This window comes from Necator americanus, chromosome III (assembly GCF_031761385.1).
Source record: "Necator americanus strain Aroian chromosome III, whole genome shotgun sequence".
Classification (NCBI taxonomy): Eukaryota; Metazoa; Nematoda; class Chromadorea; order Rhabditida; family Ancylostomatidae; genus Necator; species Necator americanus.
This window is the reverse complement of record NC_087373.1, coordinates 34,436,601-34,453,510: the sequence shown is the minus strand read 5'-3', so window position 1 is coordinate 34,453,510 and position 16,910 is coordinate 34,436,601. Positions and strand designations below refer to the sequence as shown.

Below are 16,910 nucleotides of genomic sequence, written 5' to 3'. Positions count from 1 at the left end.
CACCTTTGGCTGCACTGTAGTTGGAACGCTTCGGTACCGTTCTGTTAGCTCCGGTACTTATGTTTGTCTCCAAATCCGCCCTGCGAGTTCGAAGTGTTTGCGAGTGTGTTTGCGTTAGTTGAGTGAGTTTGAGGCAAGGTTCAGGGATGAAAAGTATCAGTAAGTTGTAGTAATGGTGTCAAGTAGAGAGAGGGAAAAAAAAGAGAGAGAGGGAAAGTTACAACTGACGCATCGCGGTCGCCCTGGCAAACATAAGTATTGGGGTCAGCATACATTTTCGCAGGCTGACACTGATTAGTGTCACTGAGAAGGATTGGTTTATGGTATTTATCACAACACAATCTTTATTTCTGGATTTCCCTCGTAGGATTTTCTGTGTAATTGATCCATCTCCAACAGTGAGAGGCACTGCGACGAGTCGATCACACTCTCTATTATAATAGGGTCAACATGACCTGAAACTCGATGCAACTGCGTGATTGACTGCGATCGCAGCGGGGCGGTGAAGCTTGGAGTTGTGATCCAGGCGGGACCATCTCTGGAGTCCGAGTCGCTCACACCTGTTATCCCAACCGCGCCGCTTCGAGCCTAAACCGCTCATGCGAGTGCAACTAGCTTCCGGTTGTTTTGATCCCACTATAACCAAGCCCCAGGGGCGGGTGAGGCGCAGTCGGTTAGAGGTCCGCTGCAGCCACACGATCGATGGTTCGAAACCGCTCTAGTGAAAACCAACCCTTTCATCCCTCGGGGGTCGATAAATTGGTACCAGACTCGTCTGGTAGGATAAAAACACTGACTTGACACATCTTCTAGCCTCCGCAGGTCATTCTATAGGCCAATGCGCGTTCCAAAACCTCAACGATTACGAATTGCAGTAAAATGCGTTGGGGCATCCCAAGTGAATTGATACGCCAGTGACTTTATCTTTTTTTATAATAATAAATAATAATGAGTGATAAATATATAATACATACATAATAATACATATAATAGTACATATGAAAAAGTCCGTTCTATCCATATTTTTTACCGTTTTACCATCAATAACAAACTTTTTAGTTGCTGTTCGTTTTTCGGCTTCGAAGTTTCACCAACAGAAAAGAGATTCAGGCATAAAGTCATTGCTGATTGATAAGCGCTCATCTCTGTATTTCATGGATGGATTCCTGACAGAAATCCAGAATGCTTCCGATGCCTCGCTAGCAGATATTTCTTTCTCACGAGTTAATATCGTACACTTTATTTCAAGCTCATTTCCTTCATGACCCTCATTCTTCTTACCACCTGTTTCCAAGCTTTTTACCAGCCGAATGTTCTTGGATAGTTGAAAATTTATTTAACAACAAATTTATAACTTAATTTAATTTAATTTAATTTAACAAATCAATGAATCTATTTAACAACCTCGTGTACAACGTATCAAACTCGATAGTATGTTCCTGGATAGTCAATCTCAGTTTCTGTTTTTCCTTATTTTTTGCTCTTTTGCAAGCACAGTTGCAAGATGATGTTGTATTGGTAAACACTCCGAACGACAGCATCAAGCGACACCTGGTTTCGTAAAAAAAAAAAACTCGAACCACTTTTAGGCCTTCGATAAAGACAAAGTTCTCGAGACATCAGAACACTAATAAATTTACACTAAAACCTTGTAAGCAGAACAGAAAAACATGAATTATTGTAAAACTCTGCGACTTAGAGACTGGAAATCATGTAATACGTCATTTTTTTCGCTGATAAAAAGAGTGTAGGAGGCCAATTTTGAAAAAAAAAAAGTCATGGAAAAAAGAACCGGATTATCAGAACATAATACTCTTATAGTTCTTTTTCCTATTCTTTGACAGTTTTCAAACTTTTCGTATAGCATTGCGTGAACTTTAATTGAATTCTATCCTGTCACATAAGTCTATGAAAGTTCTTTTCCACTGGTCTCATAGTTTGTTTTGCTCCTACGGCATCTTTTACTTGTAGTCGTAGCCGTAATACTAAGGAAATCCTTTTTTCATTAGTTCAGTGTCTTTTTTTCCGGTTGTCAGAATATCTCCTCAAAGACTACTCTTCGAGAAATTGGATTTTTGAACTACTTTTCCATGCAATTGTGCATGATTGGGATTCTTTTCTGTGGGATTTCAAGATTTTGGATCATCTTCGACCAAAAAACGGCACGAATTACAATGTACGGTATAAAAAGGAGGAGAAATTCAATTCTCACAAACTAAAATCTTAGAGGCGTCCTAAGGGCGAAATAAACAACGAATTAGTAGAAAAATACGTTAGTAGATACTTTAATAATCCTGCCTATGCCACAGTTCACAGAGAAAATTGGAAAACTACCAAGAACAAGAAAAAGAAGACACCGTGAAAAGCTTATCGAGGACTGTGAAGGCGAGCCAAAGCCCGCGAACGTTCACCGAGGACGTGACGCGCGTCCAGCCGTTACAACACATTTTACGCCGACTATAGGCTAGAACCAAAACCTAAGAAAAAAAAAAAAGAAAACAAGAAAAAAAAAAACAAAGAAAGAACCGTAAGTGTTCATATTTCACTTTTCAAGTTACGAAAGTTCAGCTTTTTATTAAGCTATCATTGCCATGGCAGCTTTACAATACATAGAGCCTCTCAAAAGTGAGATTTCCAATCAAAATGATCCAGAGATGCTTTTTAATGTTTTATAAAGAGATTCGATTACAACTTGACTAGTCGAGAGCTCTTTATGGGTTACTTCTTATGGAATGAAAAGAAGTCATCCATGAAGCGATGGTTGGAGAGATACACATATAGTCGGGTGAAAACGACATGAACCATGAACAGTTGCGTAAGCGGCTGCGCTCGAAGCGGTGCGGTGGACACAGTGGCTGGGATCGAGATGGGACCATGGTGAACCGCAAAGATGGGTGGCGGTAGCGAGGATCTCTACACGATCCCAACCGTTATGCTCCACCGCGCCGCTTCGAGCGCAGCTGGCTACGCAGTTGTCCGTGGTTCATGTCACTTTGACCCAACTATACTTGGAGAACCATGAATTTCACGCTTTTCCCTCTTTATGACTAAGGATTTTTTCTTTTGCGAAATAGCCGCGGTCCTCCTATAGGAAGAGAACAGAGAAAAGGCATCTGTCGTGTCTCAAGCTGAAAAAGAAGATAGATTTCGTACTGGAACCCTTGCTGGCACCACCCATCGCTGTGGTTTGCGACGGTCCCACCTCGGTTCGAACTGCTGCCTCCACCGCGCCGTTTCGAGCGTGTACGCAAATGCACCGCAACTACACTCGTGATTCATGTCGTTTTGACCCGACTATATACTTGTGGGGATGAAACGAAAGGGAGGAAAGAGTGTAGTAACATATTTATTCTGATGCGAACATTTTCCCCTCGCTCGCTTACTATAAAACTTCGAGCGTGTACGTAAATGCACCGTGCCTCATGTCGTTTTGACGCGACTATATTTCGCATGGAATGGTTACGAAAACAAGATTTCACGTAGATCACTAGAATAGTCCATACTTCAGGTAATCTCGAAGCAAAGCTAACAAAAAAGATTACAAAGCGTTGAAAAAATATGAATGTTGTCAAAAATCGATGAAATGATGCGCTTAACAAACAACATCAGCAGGCGCCAATTCCGGACGCAAAACCAATGCTAAACTAGTGCAAATCCCACGGTGAACATGATCGGTAGTGTCGGGGACGCAAAGTGATGCTGCTTTTCAAGAGCTACCGCTGGAACGAACACTGAACATAATGTGGATCGGAAAAGATAGGGATGTTAAGATAGATTTAATCCATATGAAACGAAGCAGCTCATTTACTGCCATAGTACTGTACGAATTAAACGAATGGGAATACAGTAATCGTATGAGGTGCTATGGAATGCTACTAACGGGAATTTCCCCGGAGCACTGATGAGAATACCAGATGAAATTTGTGTCATTTTGTGTCATCAGACAGCTGGCTGTTGGCTGACTCAAACGAATGGATCGAAACACGTGTGTGCAGCGTGCAGGAACGTTGCGATATCTAGTCGTCTGCGCTCTTATCGTCCTTTTCACATGCATGCATGAATCATTTCTATGCGTGCATTTTAACTGCAAACGCACACATTGAAATGGATGATTGTCGTGCTTGATTTTGTAGTTTAAAGGCATCACACCACGAATCTGAGGTGACACGGATTTCAGGTGGAGTATTCGTACAAAGGAGATTATGGAGAGGAATGTGATTCCGTCCATTTCTTTTCAATTCCCGTAAAAAACGGCCCAGAAAATGCGGCGCGCGCACAAGGCTGGCGCGCTCCAATCGGACTCATTGTAGAAAATAATGCGCGACGAACACTCGCCGGGTCAAAACGACATGAAGCACGGGGCAGTTGCGCAAGCGGTTGCGCTCCGAGCGGCGCGGTGGAGACAGCGGTTGGAATCGAGGTGGGACCATCACGAAGTGCAGCAATGAACGTTGGTAGCAAGGGTGCTCACTCGACTCTAACCGCTACGCTCCATCGCGCCGCCTGTAGTGCAACCACTTACGCAACTGCACCGTGCTTCATATTGTTTTGAACCGATTATTTATTGTAAAAATAGCGAGTGTGCTACGGTACGAGGACGATACATCGTACTTCTCGATGAAAACGATGAAGAAGGACTTACACGGAATGAATAGGTGGTTGGTATAGTCGGCACAATTATAGCCCGATCAAAACGACATGAACAGCACAGTGTAGTTGCAGGAGCCGCCTTGCAGATGGCCTGCGAGCGCTCCGCTTGGCAATTTTCCTAATTTTGCTAAGTGACGTCACTCGAATTGATATCGATCAAATTCTTTGTTTCTTTTCATTGTTTTCCTTTTCTTTCCGACTTTTTCATTTCTGATGTCCCTTTTTCGTATTTTTGTTATATGTGTACTTGCTTTTGTTTTCTGCTGCGAATCCTACCTCACGCCTCAAAGCGGCGCAGCGGTGGCACTGGCCGTCGGGCAGCTATGGTTGCGAGACTTCGTCTCGGCAGGTTCAACCATGCCACAAAGGTGTCCGGCTAGTAGCCCGGTCCTTGGGCCAAGGCTACAGGCTAGCTAAGTGAGAGGGTAGTACGACGATTCCGGTGCCAGGCTGCTAGCTTGCTAGTGCGACAAGCCGACCGAGGAGAGAGGATGTTTTAGAGATCTATATTGTATATAGTAGGGTCAAAACGACATGAAGCGCGTATGCAATTGCGTACACGGCTTTCCTCGAGGCGCATCGGTGAAGTGTAGCGGCTAGGAGCGTGGTGGGACCGTTCTTGGCACCACCAATCGCTGCAGTTTGCGAAGGTCCCATCTCGGTTCCGACTGCTGCGTCCACCGCGCCGTTTCGAGCACGTACGCAAATGCACCGCAAGTACACTCGTGATTCATGTCGTTTTGGCCCGACTATAGGTCCCTCAATGCAATATGCACTAAGCAACGGGATGCAGCAAATGGGTCACTTGATTTTGATGAAGCTGCGAATGAGTAAATCACGCGCGAATCAATATGAGACAAGGGACCTTTCCTGAGAAACGACTAATTGATTGGCTTTTGTGCTGGTATTTGATTTTTTTTAAGATTTATCTTTTATTTCCTCTAATCGTTGCAGTGGATGAGTACCAGTTTTTATGCAAACGAATGGATCATGCGTAAAATTTGTAACATTTCTGAGAGTATTCACAATGGAAGAACATTTTTTTTTATGAATTTTATGACAGTGAGAGCTTTGCAACTTTTTTCCAGCGCTAAAAATTTCAAAAATTAAACAGAATTGAATATCTAGCAATGTCTATAATGCGAATTTGTGTAGTGACACATCCAGAAAATCCTCAGTAATAATAAAATGATTAGAACTGCTAGGAGAAACATAGTACACGCATTCTTAACCATATTCTTTTCAAATATTTACAATACATTGAAATATAACGAGCACAAAATGAGAAACAACGTGTTCGGCAGAGTAAAACGGTTCTCGGTTCACTTTTCCATGGCATACTGATACTAAATCGAGAAGCAGGTCCTTTAATAGCACAATAAAGTCATTCAAACGCGAAAAAAACAAAGGAAAAGTGAATCGCAAAATGTACGAATAATCCATAATTCTCGGATAATATTACGTTGTTCCTTTCACATCCATATCCAGATCATCATCGTCGTTTTCTTCGCTTCGAGCATGTTTTGCACTTCGGCTAGATGACGCTCTTTCAGCGGCTCGTTTCTAAAATTGACTCTTCTTTTTTGTAATTTCACATGACAGCGACAGAGAAATATGTACAATTATTATAATGCTTTTAAGTATTTAACTTTAAGTATTTTATTCGTTGCTACAAGTTCTCTGTTGAGGACCGCCACCTACAAGCTCCTTTCAGTCGATAATAGCGCTGAAGAAGAAAAAATACCATTCGTCTTTGATTTCACCTTTTTACATTACATTTAAAAACATCATATTCATGAAATTAACTATTTTAGGATTTCTCATTGATATGGAGCAGGATTTATCGTATGGATTATGTTCAAGATGATCAGCGTGTTCACTCGCTCAGTTCTCCCTAACTGTCTTGAAAAACTAATTGTTTTGAAAAAAAGGAAACTTCTTCTAAAATACGCCACCCTCATACACCCACCGCATCCATGAGACGACATAAAGCACGGTGCGCTTGCGTAAGCGGCTACGCGTGAAGCGGTGCGGTGGAGCGCAGCAGTTAGGATCGAGTGAGGACCCCTGGTAGCGTATCGCCGTTCATTGCTACAATTCGTGATGGTCCCGCCTCGATTCCAACCGCTACGCTCCAACGCATCGCTTCGAGCGCAACCGCTTACGCAACTGCACCGTGTTTCACGTCGTTTTGACTTCACTATATATTGTCCATGAGAAACTCCAACATCATCAATTTCTCTTGTATGCTGCCTTTAAGGATGTAATTGCTATTTCTAATACGTTACATTAGTAAAACCTGCGAAAAAAGTCATCAGAGAGGTAATGGCTAGAAAAGGATAGTAAATCACAATTTCTTAGCTTCTAAGAGAAATAAGGGGCCATAACGTTGAAAAGCTTCAGAACAAAATTTTTTCGAAATATGAGCAAAATGTTTTAGATGGATTTTTCAGATGGAGATATTAGATACGGTAATAGATAGATTTCTTAGAGATATTAGATACGATAGTTTTTTGATTTCAGAATGCTCCAAACAAAAACTTCCAAGCTAAATCTTTATAATCGTGTGATGTAATCATTTTTACTGCTTTGCAACACTGAAGGGTGGACACTCATAAAGATTTATGGACATTACGCGAATAGCGTACACCCGTCTGGGTATATGTATACGTGCAAGTCGACAAAAAATTTGTACATCTGCGCTACCGTAGCCATCTGCGCGGCAGGACCACCACTTAACATTCCCCTTTGGGCTAGCAGTTAGCCACCGACTTTTGTGCCTGATATGCACCTCTCCTACTTAGTCTCTTGATCATTCCTGTTCGAGTAAACATCGGCGTCCGCAGGCATATCGTAGCCTACATTTATCAGACGCACAACGTCATGGTGAGAACGGAAATAAGACACACTGTATTGATCATTGATTTTTTTGTTTACCTTTTATTTGTGTTTTTTTTTCTACGCCAATGACTGCGGGCACCGTATTATCTCACATTTTAATTCGTACAATACTATAATTAGAAAGAAGTCATCACAAAATAGTACGACATTGTGTAAAAGTGTAATCTTACAGGTGGAGGTCGCAATTTCCCGTCGATCACCACATATCGCCGTACATCTTCCCTGAAACATCGATACATCAGTGGTATATGATTAGAAGTGAAACAAAACTGGTCCCCATTCGTTGAAATTATGATGTCGTAAGTTGTTATTGACTTGTATCTATATCTCCAACGTCTCTATAACATTGTAGAGCTAGTCTCTCACTATTTGTACACAGCTTCTTCTTAGTTCCCCTCAGTCAGCGTCTACTGGGGACCAGTTCTCGCTTTTTTGTTTGAAGGAACAAGAACTAAGACACTAACTAAAAATACATTATTTCAGCTCCTGTAATAACAATAAAACACATTATGACCCACATCGCTTGAGATACAGCCGCTCTAGCATGACTTGGCCACGAGCCCAACAATTCCATCCGACGATCCCATTCTTTTTCGCGGGCGTTGTCGTCAGCTCCGAGACGTATCCAGAAACTAAAATAAAAGCAAATGTATTATCTAAAGCTATATTAGAAAAAAGATTTTAAATTTCATCTTTTTAAAAAGCAGTGAAACGTACTCATTGTTCGATCCTATTAGTAGTTCTTTCTGGCCTCGTCTCAGCTCATCTGCTCTTAGGCCTAGCCCATCCAGAGCGAAGTCTGGAAAACAAGAACATAGCTGAATACTAACAGAGAGACACGACAGGAAAAACGACGAACTGAAATTACAAATTATTCGTGAATTATTATACACACAAACAATTATAATTGAAATGAAATTTTATCGAAATTACTTAAAAATTTCTCATTTGTTACGACTAGGGATCATGAGAGAATCGATAGATCAACGCTTTAAGTAACAGGAACTTAGATGAGCAGGAAAAGCTTGTAATAGGAATCCTAATGTATGTCGAAATTCTTGGAAGGAAAACAGACTTATGAAGAATTGCACGATCTCCTCGGGTAGATCCAATAAAGAATCCCTGCCGAAATTTTGTAATCGCACCGCGTACCTACGAATTTCTGGTGGATTTGAGTGAAGCTGGAAAATATAGCGCTCCATGTTTATTATGTAATACACAGTCGATTCGGGGGAAAAAAAATCATACCTTTAATAACACTCTTCGGAAAAAATCGATCATGACGAGATATTCACGGCTCGCTGCTCGAGTGGGCGGGGTGAAATGTCGTAGTTCATTGGTCATGTCTAGTTCCTATAAGGCGGAGCTTTTTTAATCCATACCATGATGCAACAATGTTCAGGTACAGGGACGACAACCGACCACGAAAGGAGGATGTGCTGGGAGAATCCAATGTTGTCGTTGATTGTCCAAGCAAAACTTAAGTCCTTGAGCTGATTTATAGTTGGTGTCCACCTTTTTCGATACTTGACATTGTAAAGCAATAAAATTTCTTTTAATGCTGTACATTTGTTGTATCAACGAAGAGCACTAAACAGTCACACACTAGTTGGTTATTCATGTCGACCACACTTACAGTCGCCGCCTGACGCGTCCAACCGGGCTGACGCGACACGGGCGGACACCAGAGCTCTGCATCTCTGCGCGCTCGCCGATCGATGGCGCAGTTTCGCTGCGCTAATAGACGCGTCAGAACAGTGACTTGCGACTACGTTGTAGATGTTTCGCGTCAGCCTATCCTAGTTGAAAGCTATCGATTGCGACTTTATACCTTACCAGCAACTTTAAACTCACCACCATAGCCACAGATACCGTAAGTTGTGATAGTTGCGATGTAGCGTTCACTATATCCGGTATATCGCCACTTTGCGCTTTTTCAACCGCTTCTAGCACTGGGGTAACAGTTGACCAATCTATAGTCTCTGAGTTTAATGTATCGCCATCCTTGAGATGTTCCTGAAACGAAAGTGAACTGATGGAAATTGACGTTGCTTCAGAATCACCAAAACCTTCAAAAATTCCGAAATTTAAATTGTAAGAGTTCAGAAAAAATTAAAAATAAAAATATTACAATAATAAAAATTCATTCCTCTATAAAGAGCATGACGCAATCATGTGAATGCTCACGTGTACGTCACGTTCACGTGTGCAGATGCAGGAAAGGAGTGCAGTGAACTCGTTCACGTACTTGGAAACGTTTAGAGTTCATAAACAGTTCAGTAATCATTTTCTGAGTTTGCCATTACTTTTATAAAGATTTTCTATCAGCATTTTTCTAGGGCCTTGCTCAACGCACCAAAATGCGTAAAAATTTCTGCACTGATTATTTTTCTGGAGAAGGTTACCGTTTGATCGATTAACAGTCATTTATATCGCTAATCAGAGCATCACAGTAAATTCTTTTTTTTTTGTTGCAATCTTGTATTTGCTGAAGTTGAAAAATCCTACTTTATGGAGAGATTTTTGATATTTGCGCCTAACTTGTGTCCACTTAACATAACAAAATGTACAATAGCACGAATTAGTAATAAAATGTACTCTAGAAGGTAATATCATGAATATAAAGTAATGTAAAATGTGTACAACATAGAATAAATAATGGAAGAACCAGGTTCCTATATGACTCTTGAGACGTCTTCTCCATCGCCTCGATAGCTCAGTTGGGAGAGCGTTAGACTGAAGATCTAAAGGTCACCAGTTCGATCCTGGTTCGGGGCAATGTTTTGCAAAGACCACCTTGTTGTTTAAAAAGTCCAGTATTTTAATACGCTTGAGGTTAATTATAATTTTTCTGCAAGTCTCTACATTTTGCTAACTCAGTTGTTTGGTCATTGTGTCACAAAAAAAATATCACCATTCATTAGGCTACTTTTTCCCAGTCTTTATGAGATTTCATGAGCTACTGTTTTTCATACGTAGAGGTCCGATACTCAACTTAGCTAAGTTAGAAAATACGAAAATAAAAATTAGAACTTAGAAAGCGTGCTCCACTCGATTTATACCGTATTTAAATCTTACTATCATGGATTTTAACGGTTGAATAGTTCTATAAATGCTGCTTTAACTATACTCACATAGTTTGACGCATTTTACGGTATCCGAAGTGCGGTAAGCTTTTTTGGATCATATGAAGTCTAGTCGCTAACAAAATTAACTTAAACTCCTAAATATTTATCTGCGGAACTTTGGGGGACAATCAAACGCTTACGGCCACGCCACGTTGAAGACGAGCGACCCCGTCCGATCTGGCCGGTTAGGAGTGCCAGAACCTTCCAGAACGCTCTCATTGTCTAAGTAGGTGAATGAAAGATAAAGTATAAAGTTTCTGGCGTTAATCAATCCGCTTGGGATGCCCTTCCACGTTCACTTCAATTCAGAATCGTCAGTGTTTTTATCCTCCCCGACAAGTCTGGTACCAATTTATCGACCCCACTTTAAAATTGGTGAATATTCCAAAAAAAGAATCCACTACGCCTTCGTCGCAATCATGTATGTGTAAAAGAAATCCAGAAAATCCACACATAGCTATGAGGAAATGAAACTAATCTAGGTAGAAGTTTAATGGACTTCTTATCTTCATATAGTATATCATAGCGGAGAACTGATTTCAGTTGTTTACTTTAGCATGTAAATAGTTTGCAAAACACTAAGTATTTTTCTCGAAACAAAAAGAGTAAAGTGATCCGTTGTGCCGTTGATCGGAAGATTTTGATTTATGATATGGTGCAACATTGCGTAAGCGGCTACATACAACACCCTTTTTATCCGTAAAAACGTAAACCTATTATATTATGTTAAACCCCTATTATTATGACATTACTGTACGCGTATTATTACAGCATCGCTAGCAAGTAATTTGGACTCCTACAGTGGATCTCCGGAAAATGAAATTGGACTAGGGTCCCGTTTCGTACGCGCATACAGTGAATTCGGTGGATCAAAATCGAAAGCGGTGCGAGGATCGCAAATTTTTGACCGGATTGTGGACACCCGTGAACGTTGAAGTTTCAACAAACCTGGTTTTTTTTCTTTTTTGTTAGATTTTTTTTTTAAAAAGCCAGCAAGAATTCTGATCACAACCGGGTAAAATCATTGAATTGCTACGAATCAGAACTGAAAACTCACTCTCTCATGTGAACTTCCAGCTGACCATGTAACAGTATCGTGATTAGTTCCAATCACAAACGCGGCGTCATTTTCCCAACTATCGATCGCATCGTTTGTTTCCTTCTTCACGTTATGGAACTGCGCGGTTGCTGATTCCTCCAGTAATAAGGCGGCCGAAATCGTTCCCGGTTCACTGCCTCTACCATCATTTGCATGTGACGAGGGTTCAGTGGCTTTGTTGACATTTGTGCTGAGAAGAAGAATTCGCTTCCAGCATAGAAAAATCCATCAAAGACCTTTAAGAACTGCATTTACTTAGTTACGATCGAATCCCCTGTACAGGAATTGGTTTCTGTAGCGAGTTGTGCCCTCTCCGTGGTATCGCCGTTGCAGGTCGGTAGCAATTTGTTAACATCTGTTGCCACAGTGAATTTCATGGATTTGATGGTCTAAACAGGAAACATCTCTAGGAATTTGTTATGCAAGTTTATTTTCAGCGCTTTTTCTGCATTTGCGGACTTGAGAGAAGCCGCATACGCAATTGCGTACGTGCTTCATGTCGTTTTGACCTTATTATACCAACACCGCTAAGCTTTTAGAGTTTTTTCAAGCAAATAATACAGTATATGCAAAAAGCAAATAGTAACTCTGGCCACAGTTAACATGAGCGACAGTGTGGTATAAGGACGTCACCAACAGTTTCCAATTATCGATCGAGCTCTGCCATATGTACATAGTGCCCGGTCGATAATCAGTAATTGGCAGTGGGGCACACGTCATGTCATCGCTTTTGTGAACTTTTCGGGCTGCCTATGTTCAGCAGAACTGAGCGAGATTTCGTTGCAGGACTCACTGACCGCTCGAACAGGAAGGAGACGAACGACGCTAAAATAGACGGTACGGCCGCGGACTGTACTGAGGCATAACCGTACGCCAGCTGTTGTGTTGTGTGGAACGTTGTACTGGGAAAAGAGGGGAGATAAATGCTGCAAGCACTACGTAATCTGGCGAATTCTATTCACTATGTAATAACACAAATTATACAATGTAACATAAACTAAGGGACATTGCTGGTCCCGCAACGATCTGCCGCACATTTATCGTCCAGAATAAGATTCACCAGGTAAAATCTCTAGGCGAGACCGTATGATTACAGATAGTAACACCCTCGAGATAAGAGGTAATGGTATGCGTTCACCCCCAGCACCCATGCAGCTTTGATGCTGTGGGCGGACCAAAGTGCAAACTGCGGCGCTGTTATTTTGTTTTGTCTGGGGAAAGACTTTAAACAGAGAAACTCACTGCATATTCGATAAGCTCCATAAGGCTGGAATGATTCTCCGCCTCGAGCAAAACAAACGTAACCATGGTTCAACCAACTACACCGTTCGTATACCTGTAATGGTTATTGGTTTTATTGTAGTAACGGTAAGATACGATTACCTCTATTTTTTCACATGTTTGGGGAAACTTCGAAGCATACTACTAAATAAAAAGGTTAGTGGTAAAAACTAGGTCTTCCTTCTTGAATTTTATATATTCGATATCAATCAATACTAATCGATCACTCAAAATCATTCCAACAACTGCGAGAACAAATAAAAAAAGAAGTAAGAAGTAAAGCATTGAGAACATATACATCATCACGATCGCAGAGCTGGAGTAGGTGAATTAGAAAGAAAAAGACAAAAAAAAACAATTTCTAATAAATAAAATAAAATAAGCACTCTTTGGGTACTAAGAATTCACTTAATACAATAATGACAATAAAACTAGTTTAATAATTCATTTTTCGGGGAAAAAAAACGAGACGAATTATTTTCCTACCTTTACTTGAAACAACAAAGTTTTCCCATAGCAGGATTCAAAGAAAAGGTAACGTAGTGTAGTGGGATACAGCAGGAGCGGAAAGGAAAGTGTGCGAAAACGGGAATGCGCTTTTTTTTTATTTTTCAACTTATTACGCTTCCAATTATATTGTGTGTGTCGCAGTAGACGTTCTGCAAAGCGTTTATTTATTTTATTTATTGAATTTATTGAGTAAAACTCGAGAAAAGCTCGCTTTCCTTTTTGTACACTAATTATACTTTCTAAAATTCTTACTTCATCGTACCACAATCATACATATTATCTATTTTATATACTATTCTACTTCATATAACATATATACATATGTATTCTTGCCAGTCTGAACGTCCAGCCAAAGCCGGACTTCAGACTTTCTGTCGTGTTCCCTTCGCTCCCCTTCACTGATCAACGAAAATCAATATTAGTGTCCTTTTTGTGAAATTAGACTCGCGTACCTCCAACAATCTTTCTTCATCTTTTTTATTATAAATAAAGGCAAAAGATTTCATGGTTTTCCCTCTAAACGCGTCAGTTCAATGTATGGAGAATATTCAAACTTCAGCTTCAAACACTCCATAGATACCAATATAATGTAGACAAAATTTGAAAGTATTACTCGAAATTTGGGTTATCCTCCTGTACACCCACACACGCGCACACACACGCGTGACAGATTATATAGCATTATATTATATAGCAAGATCATGAGCATGATTCATTGCCACAAACAGAATACACAAGTTTTCCAAAGCGAGCCGAAACGAACATTTTTCTTGGAAACCATTAATCTCACAGAGAGGGTGTGGTATCCATAGCCAAAAATTTAAAAAAAAACAGTAGCTGAAAATATTAATGAAAGGATGGAGCAAAAACTTAAATCCCCATGACTGATATTGGTAATAGTTGATTTTTTTTTCTTTGAGCTCACAAATGACAATTTCAAGCAGGGAAAGGTAATCGTCGTATTGATTGGGTAACGAGCGTACTGTATGGTACAGGGATTAAACGAATGGGTTCGAATATTCAAAATTAAAATACTCAAGACTTTGGAGGATGTTATGGACAGAAGAAAATCAACGATAATAATTTAAAGGCAGCATACCACGAATTTGCGGTGGTACGGATTTCAGGTGGAGTATCCGTTTACGGGGCCGTAGATTATGGAGACCGGGGTGGTTGCGCTCATCTCTCCCTGAATCACTGCAAGCAGCCGGCCTTAAATGCTCTTTTGTACAATGCCTTCTATTTCAGCGCGCCACCCCTGCACGCGTAGCGTCCCTTACTGCATATCGGGGCAGTCCGAATTGATTTTCGACGAATCGCAGGGCGGAGGCGGCGCAATGGGTAGAGCTTTGCAATAAATGCCGTCGTATAAAACAGCATTCTGGAGGCGGTTGTTTGCAGTGATCCAGGGAGAGATGAGCGGAACTACCCCGGTCTCAATAATCTACTATCCCGTATACGGATACTCCACCTGAAATCCGCACCACCTCAGATATGAATTTCGGATTTCTGGATTTGGATAGAGGTTTTTTCGAGAGCTGAGATTCCCATATACTTAAATGAGAAGTCGGAAACTGCCCAGTTTCTTTCCCATATTTACGTGATGAGAAGTTCGCAAACAAAAAGACAAAATTAAAAGGATTTCTCAATAATTTCAAAAGTAGATTTTCTGGAAAATGACAACAAATCATTAACAAGATTAACCGCCTCAAACATATTGAAAAAACGAGTATAAGTTTCATATTCAAACCTATTTTTATCAGAAAAAAAAGAGAAAAAAACGAGGAGTAGAGGGAGTGGAATGGAAATATGTAGTTCATTCACCAGAGTATCCGAATGATCCAGGAAAAGATCAACAAAAGGAGGTCATGCACTAATCAATGAATTTATCACCTTTACATTCACACGTTTAAGCTTCCGTCATACAAAAAAAAGATTTTTATAAAAAGAGTTTTGAAAAATCCTTTAAAAAACAACTACACTAACTTATAGGTTTGAGGCGTCGCGGGCGCGTTGCAGTCATTTGGAATAACACAAGTACTTGCAAACATACTTAATATTCTTTATATTTTATTTCCATTAACAGAACTCGGAGAAACGGAAAATCAGTACGTTTAAGTTTTATCAGTACGAGGAAAATGAGGTTTATGTGAAAGGAAGACGGAATAACAGAAATGAGAATGAATAATTTCAATAATGCAGCGTTCTAAAATAGGCCAACTATCATTCCAAAGCTTCCACTCTTTTGAAAATTCTCGAAACTTTCCTCAAATTTTCTTTCAAATCCTTTTAAAAAAAAACCTCGATCTTCCTCTACTTTTAAAAAGTGTGTGATGGCACGCAGACTGGCAAAACACGAGCAATTTTTTAATCATATCACGTCTTGGGAATAAAAATTCAAATCCATTAAGAGATTATGAAGTTAGAGTGAGATTTACGAGACATAAACATAACAAAACTTTAAAAAAAGAAAAAAAGGTCAAAAAGAGGTCAAAAATGTTTGCAAAGATCAAAGAGTTTTCCTCAGCGATTTCTTAGCTAATCTAAAGGATTTCCCTTCAAAAAAAAAAAACGAATTCATCAAGTTTCTGAACAAACAAAAAAAAAAAACGGAATCTTTATCGGGAAAAGTTTTTCCCTTCAAATTCTTCCATATGAATTTTTATTACTATTCCGTCAATACTGAATTCCACTGATTTTAAGGAAAAAAAAATTCACAAACAAGCGTCCATCTCGAGGAAATCCATTCTGATTAACTCAGAAAAATCTTTTCTTTTCATTTTTTCAAAATTTTACCCGAAAAATACCCTCATTCTTCCTTAACTTGTAAGAAACTATGTATCTGTTACACAAAGATTTGCAAAGGATATACAATTTTTAATTCTATGACGTCATGGAATGCTTGAAAGTCATTCATAGTTCCAATAATCAAGAAAATGATACATAAGAAATGAAGGGTGCAGGAGTAAACAAGTAAACAACATAAATAAATAAGGATCTCACCTCAATATGATCAATAATTTCCTACTTATTCATGTTATTAAATAGTATTCTTATACTGGGAATGTTTTGGGAAAGTTTCAGAGGGAAGAAAGAAGGAAAACTGAGAAATTCCTTAAAAAAGTGCAGGATGAAACAAAAACAAGGCGGAAAAGTCATTTAAGGGCATATTTCAAGTAGATATTATACAGATATGATGTTATGGTGATATGATAGATAAGAAATAAATGTCGCTGGAGTAAACAAGTAAACAACATAAGAAAACAAGGATCTGATTTCTGCATGGTCGATATTCCTCTGGTTATTCATGTTTTTACACAGTATTCTCGTAGAGTGGATGT

The 16,910-nt window shown here is 39.8% G+C and overlaps 1 protein-coding gene across 1 annotated transcript; it reads right to left on the bottom strand.

Moving 5' to 3' along the window:
- Positions 1–6,108: 6,108 nt before the first annotated feature.
- Positions 6,109–13,086, bottom strand: RB195_011896 (uncharacterized protein; the record flags this gene model as incomplete). The annotated part of the gene is made up of 11 exons (XM_064193501.1): positions 6,109–6,213; positions 7,722–7,773; positions 8,070–8,183; positions 8,269–8,350; positions 8,627–8,732; positions 8,800–8,904; positions 8,974–9,141; positions 9,406–9,567; positions 11,737–11,968; positions 12,034–12,167; positions 13,021–13,086. The coding sequence occupies 11 exons, from the start codon at positions 13,084–13,086 to the stop codon at positions 6,109–6,111; spliced, it is 1,326 nt and encodes a 441-aa protein (XP_064051084.1).
- Positions 13,087–16,910: the final 3,824 nt, after the last annotated feature.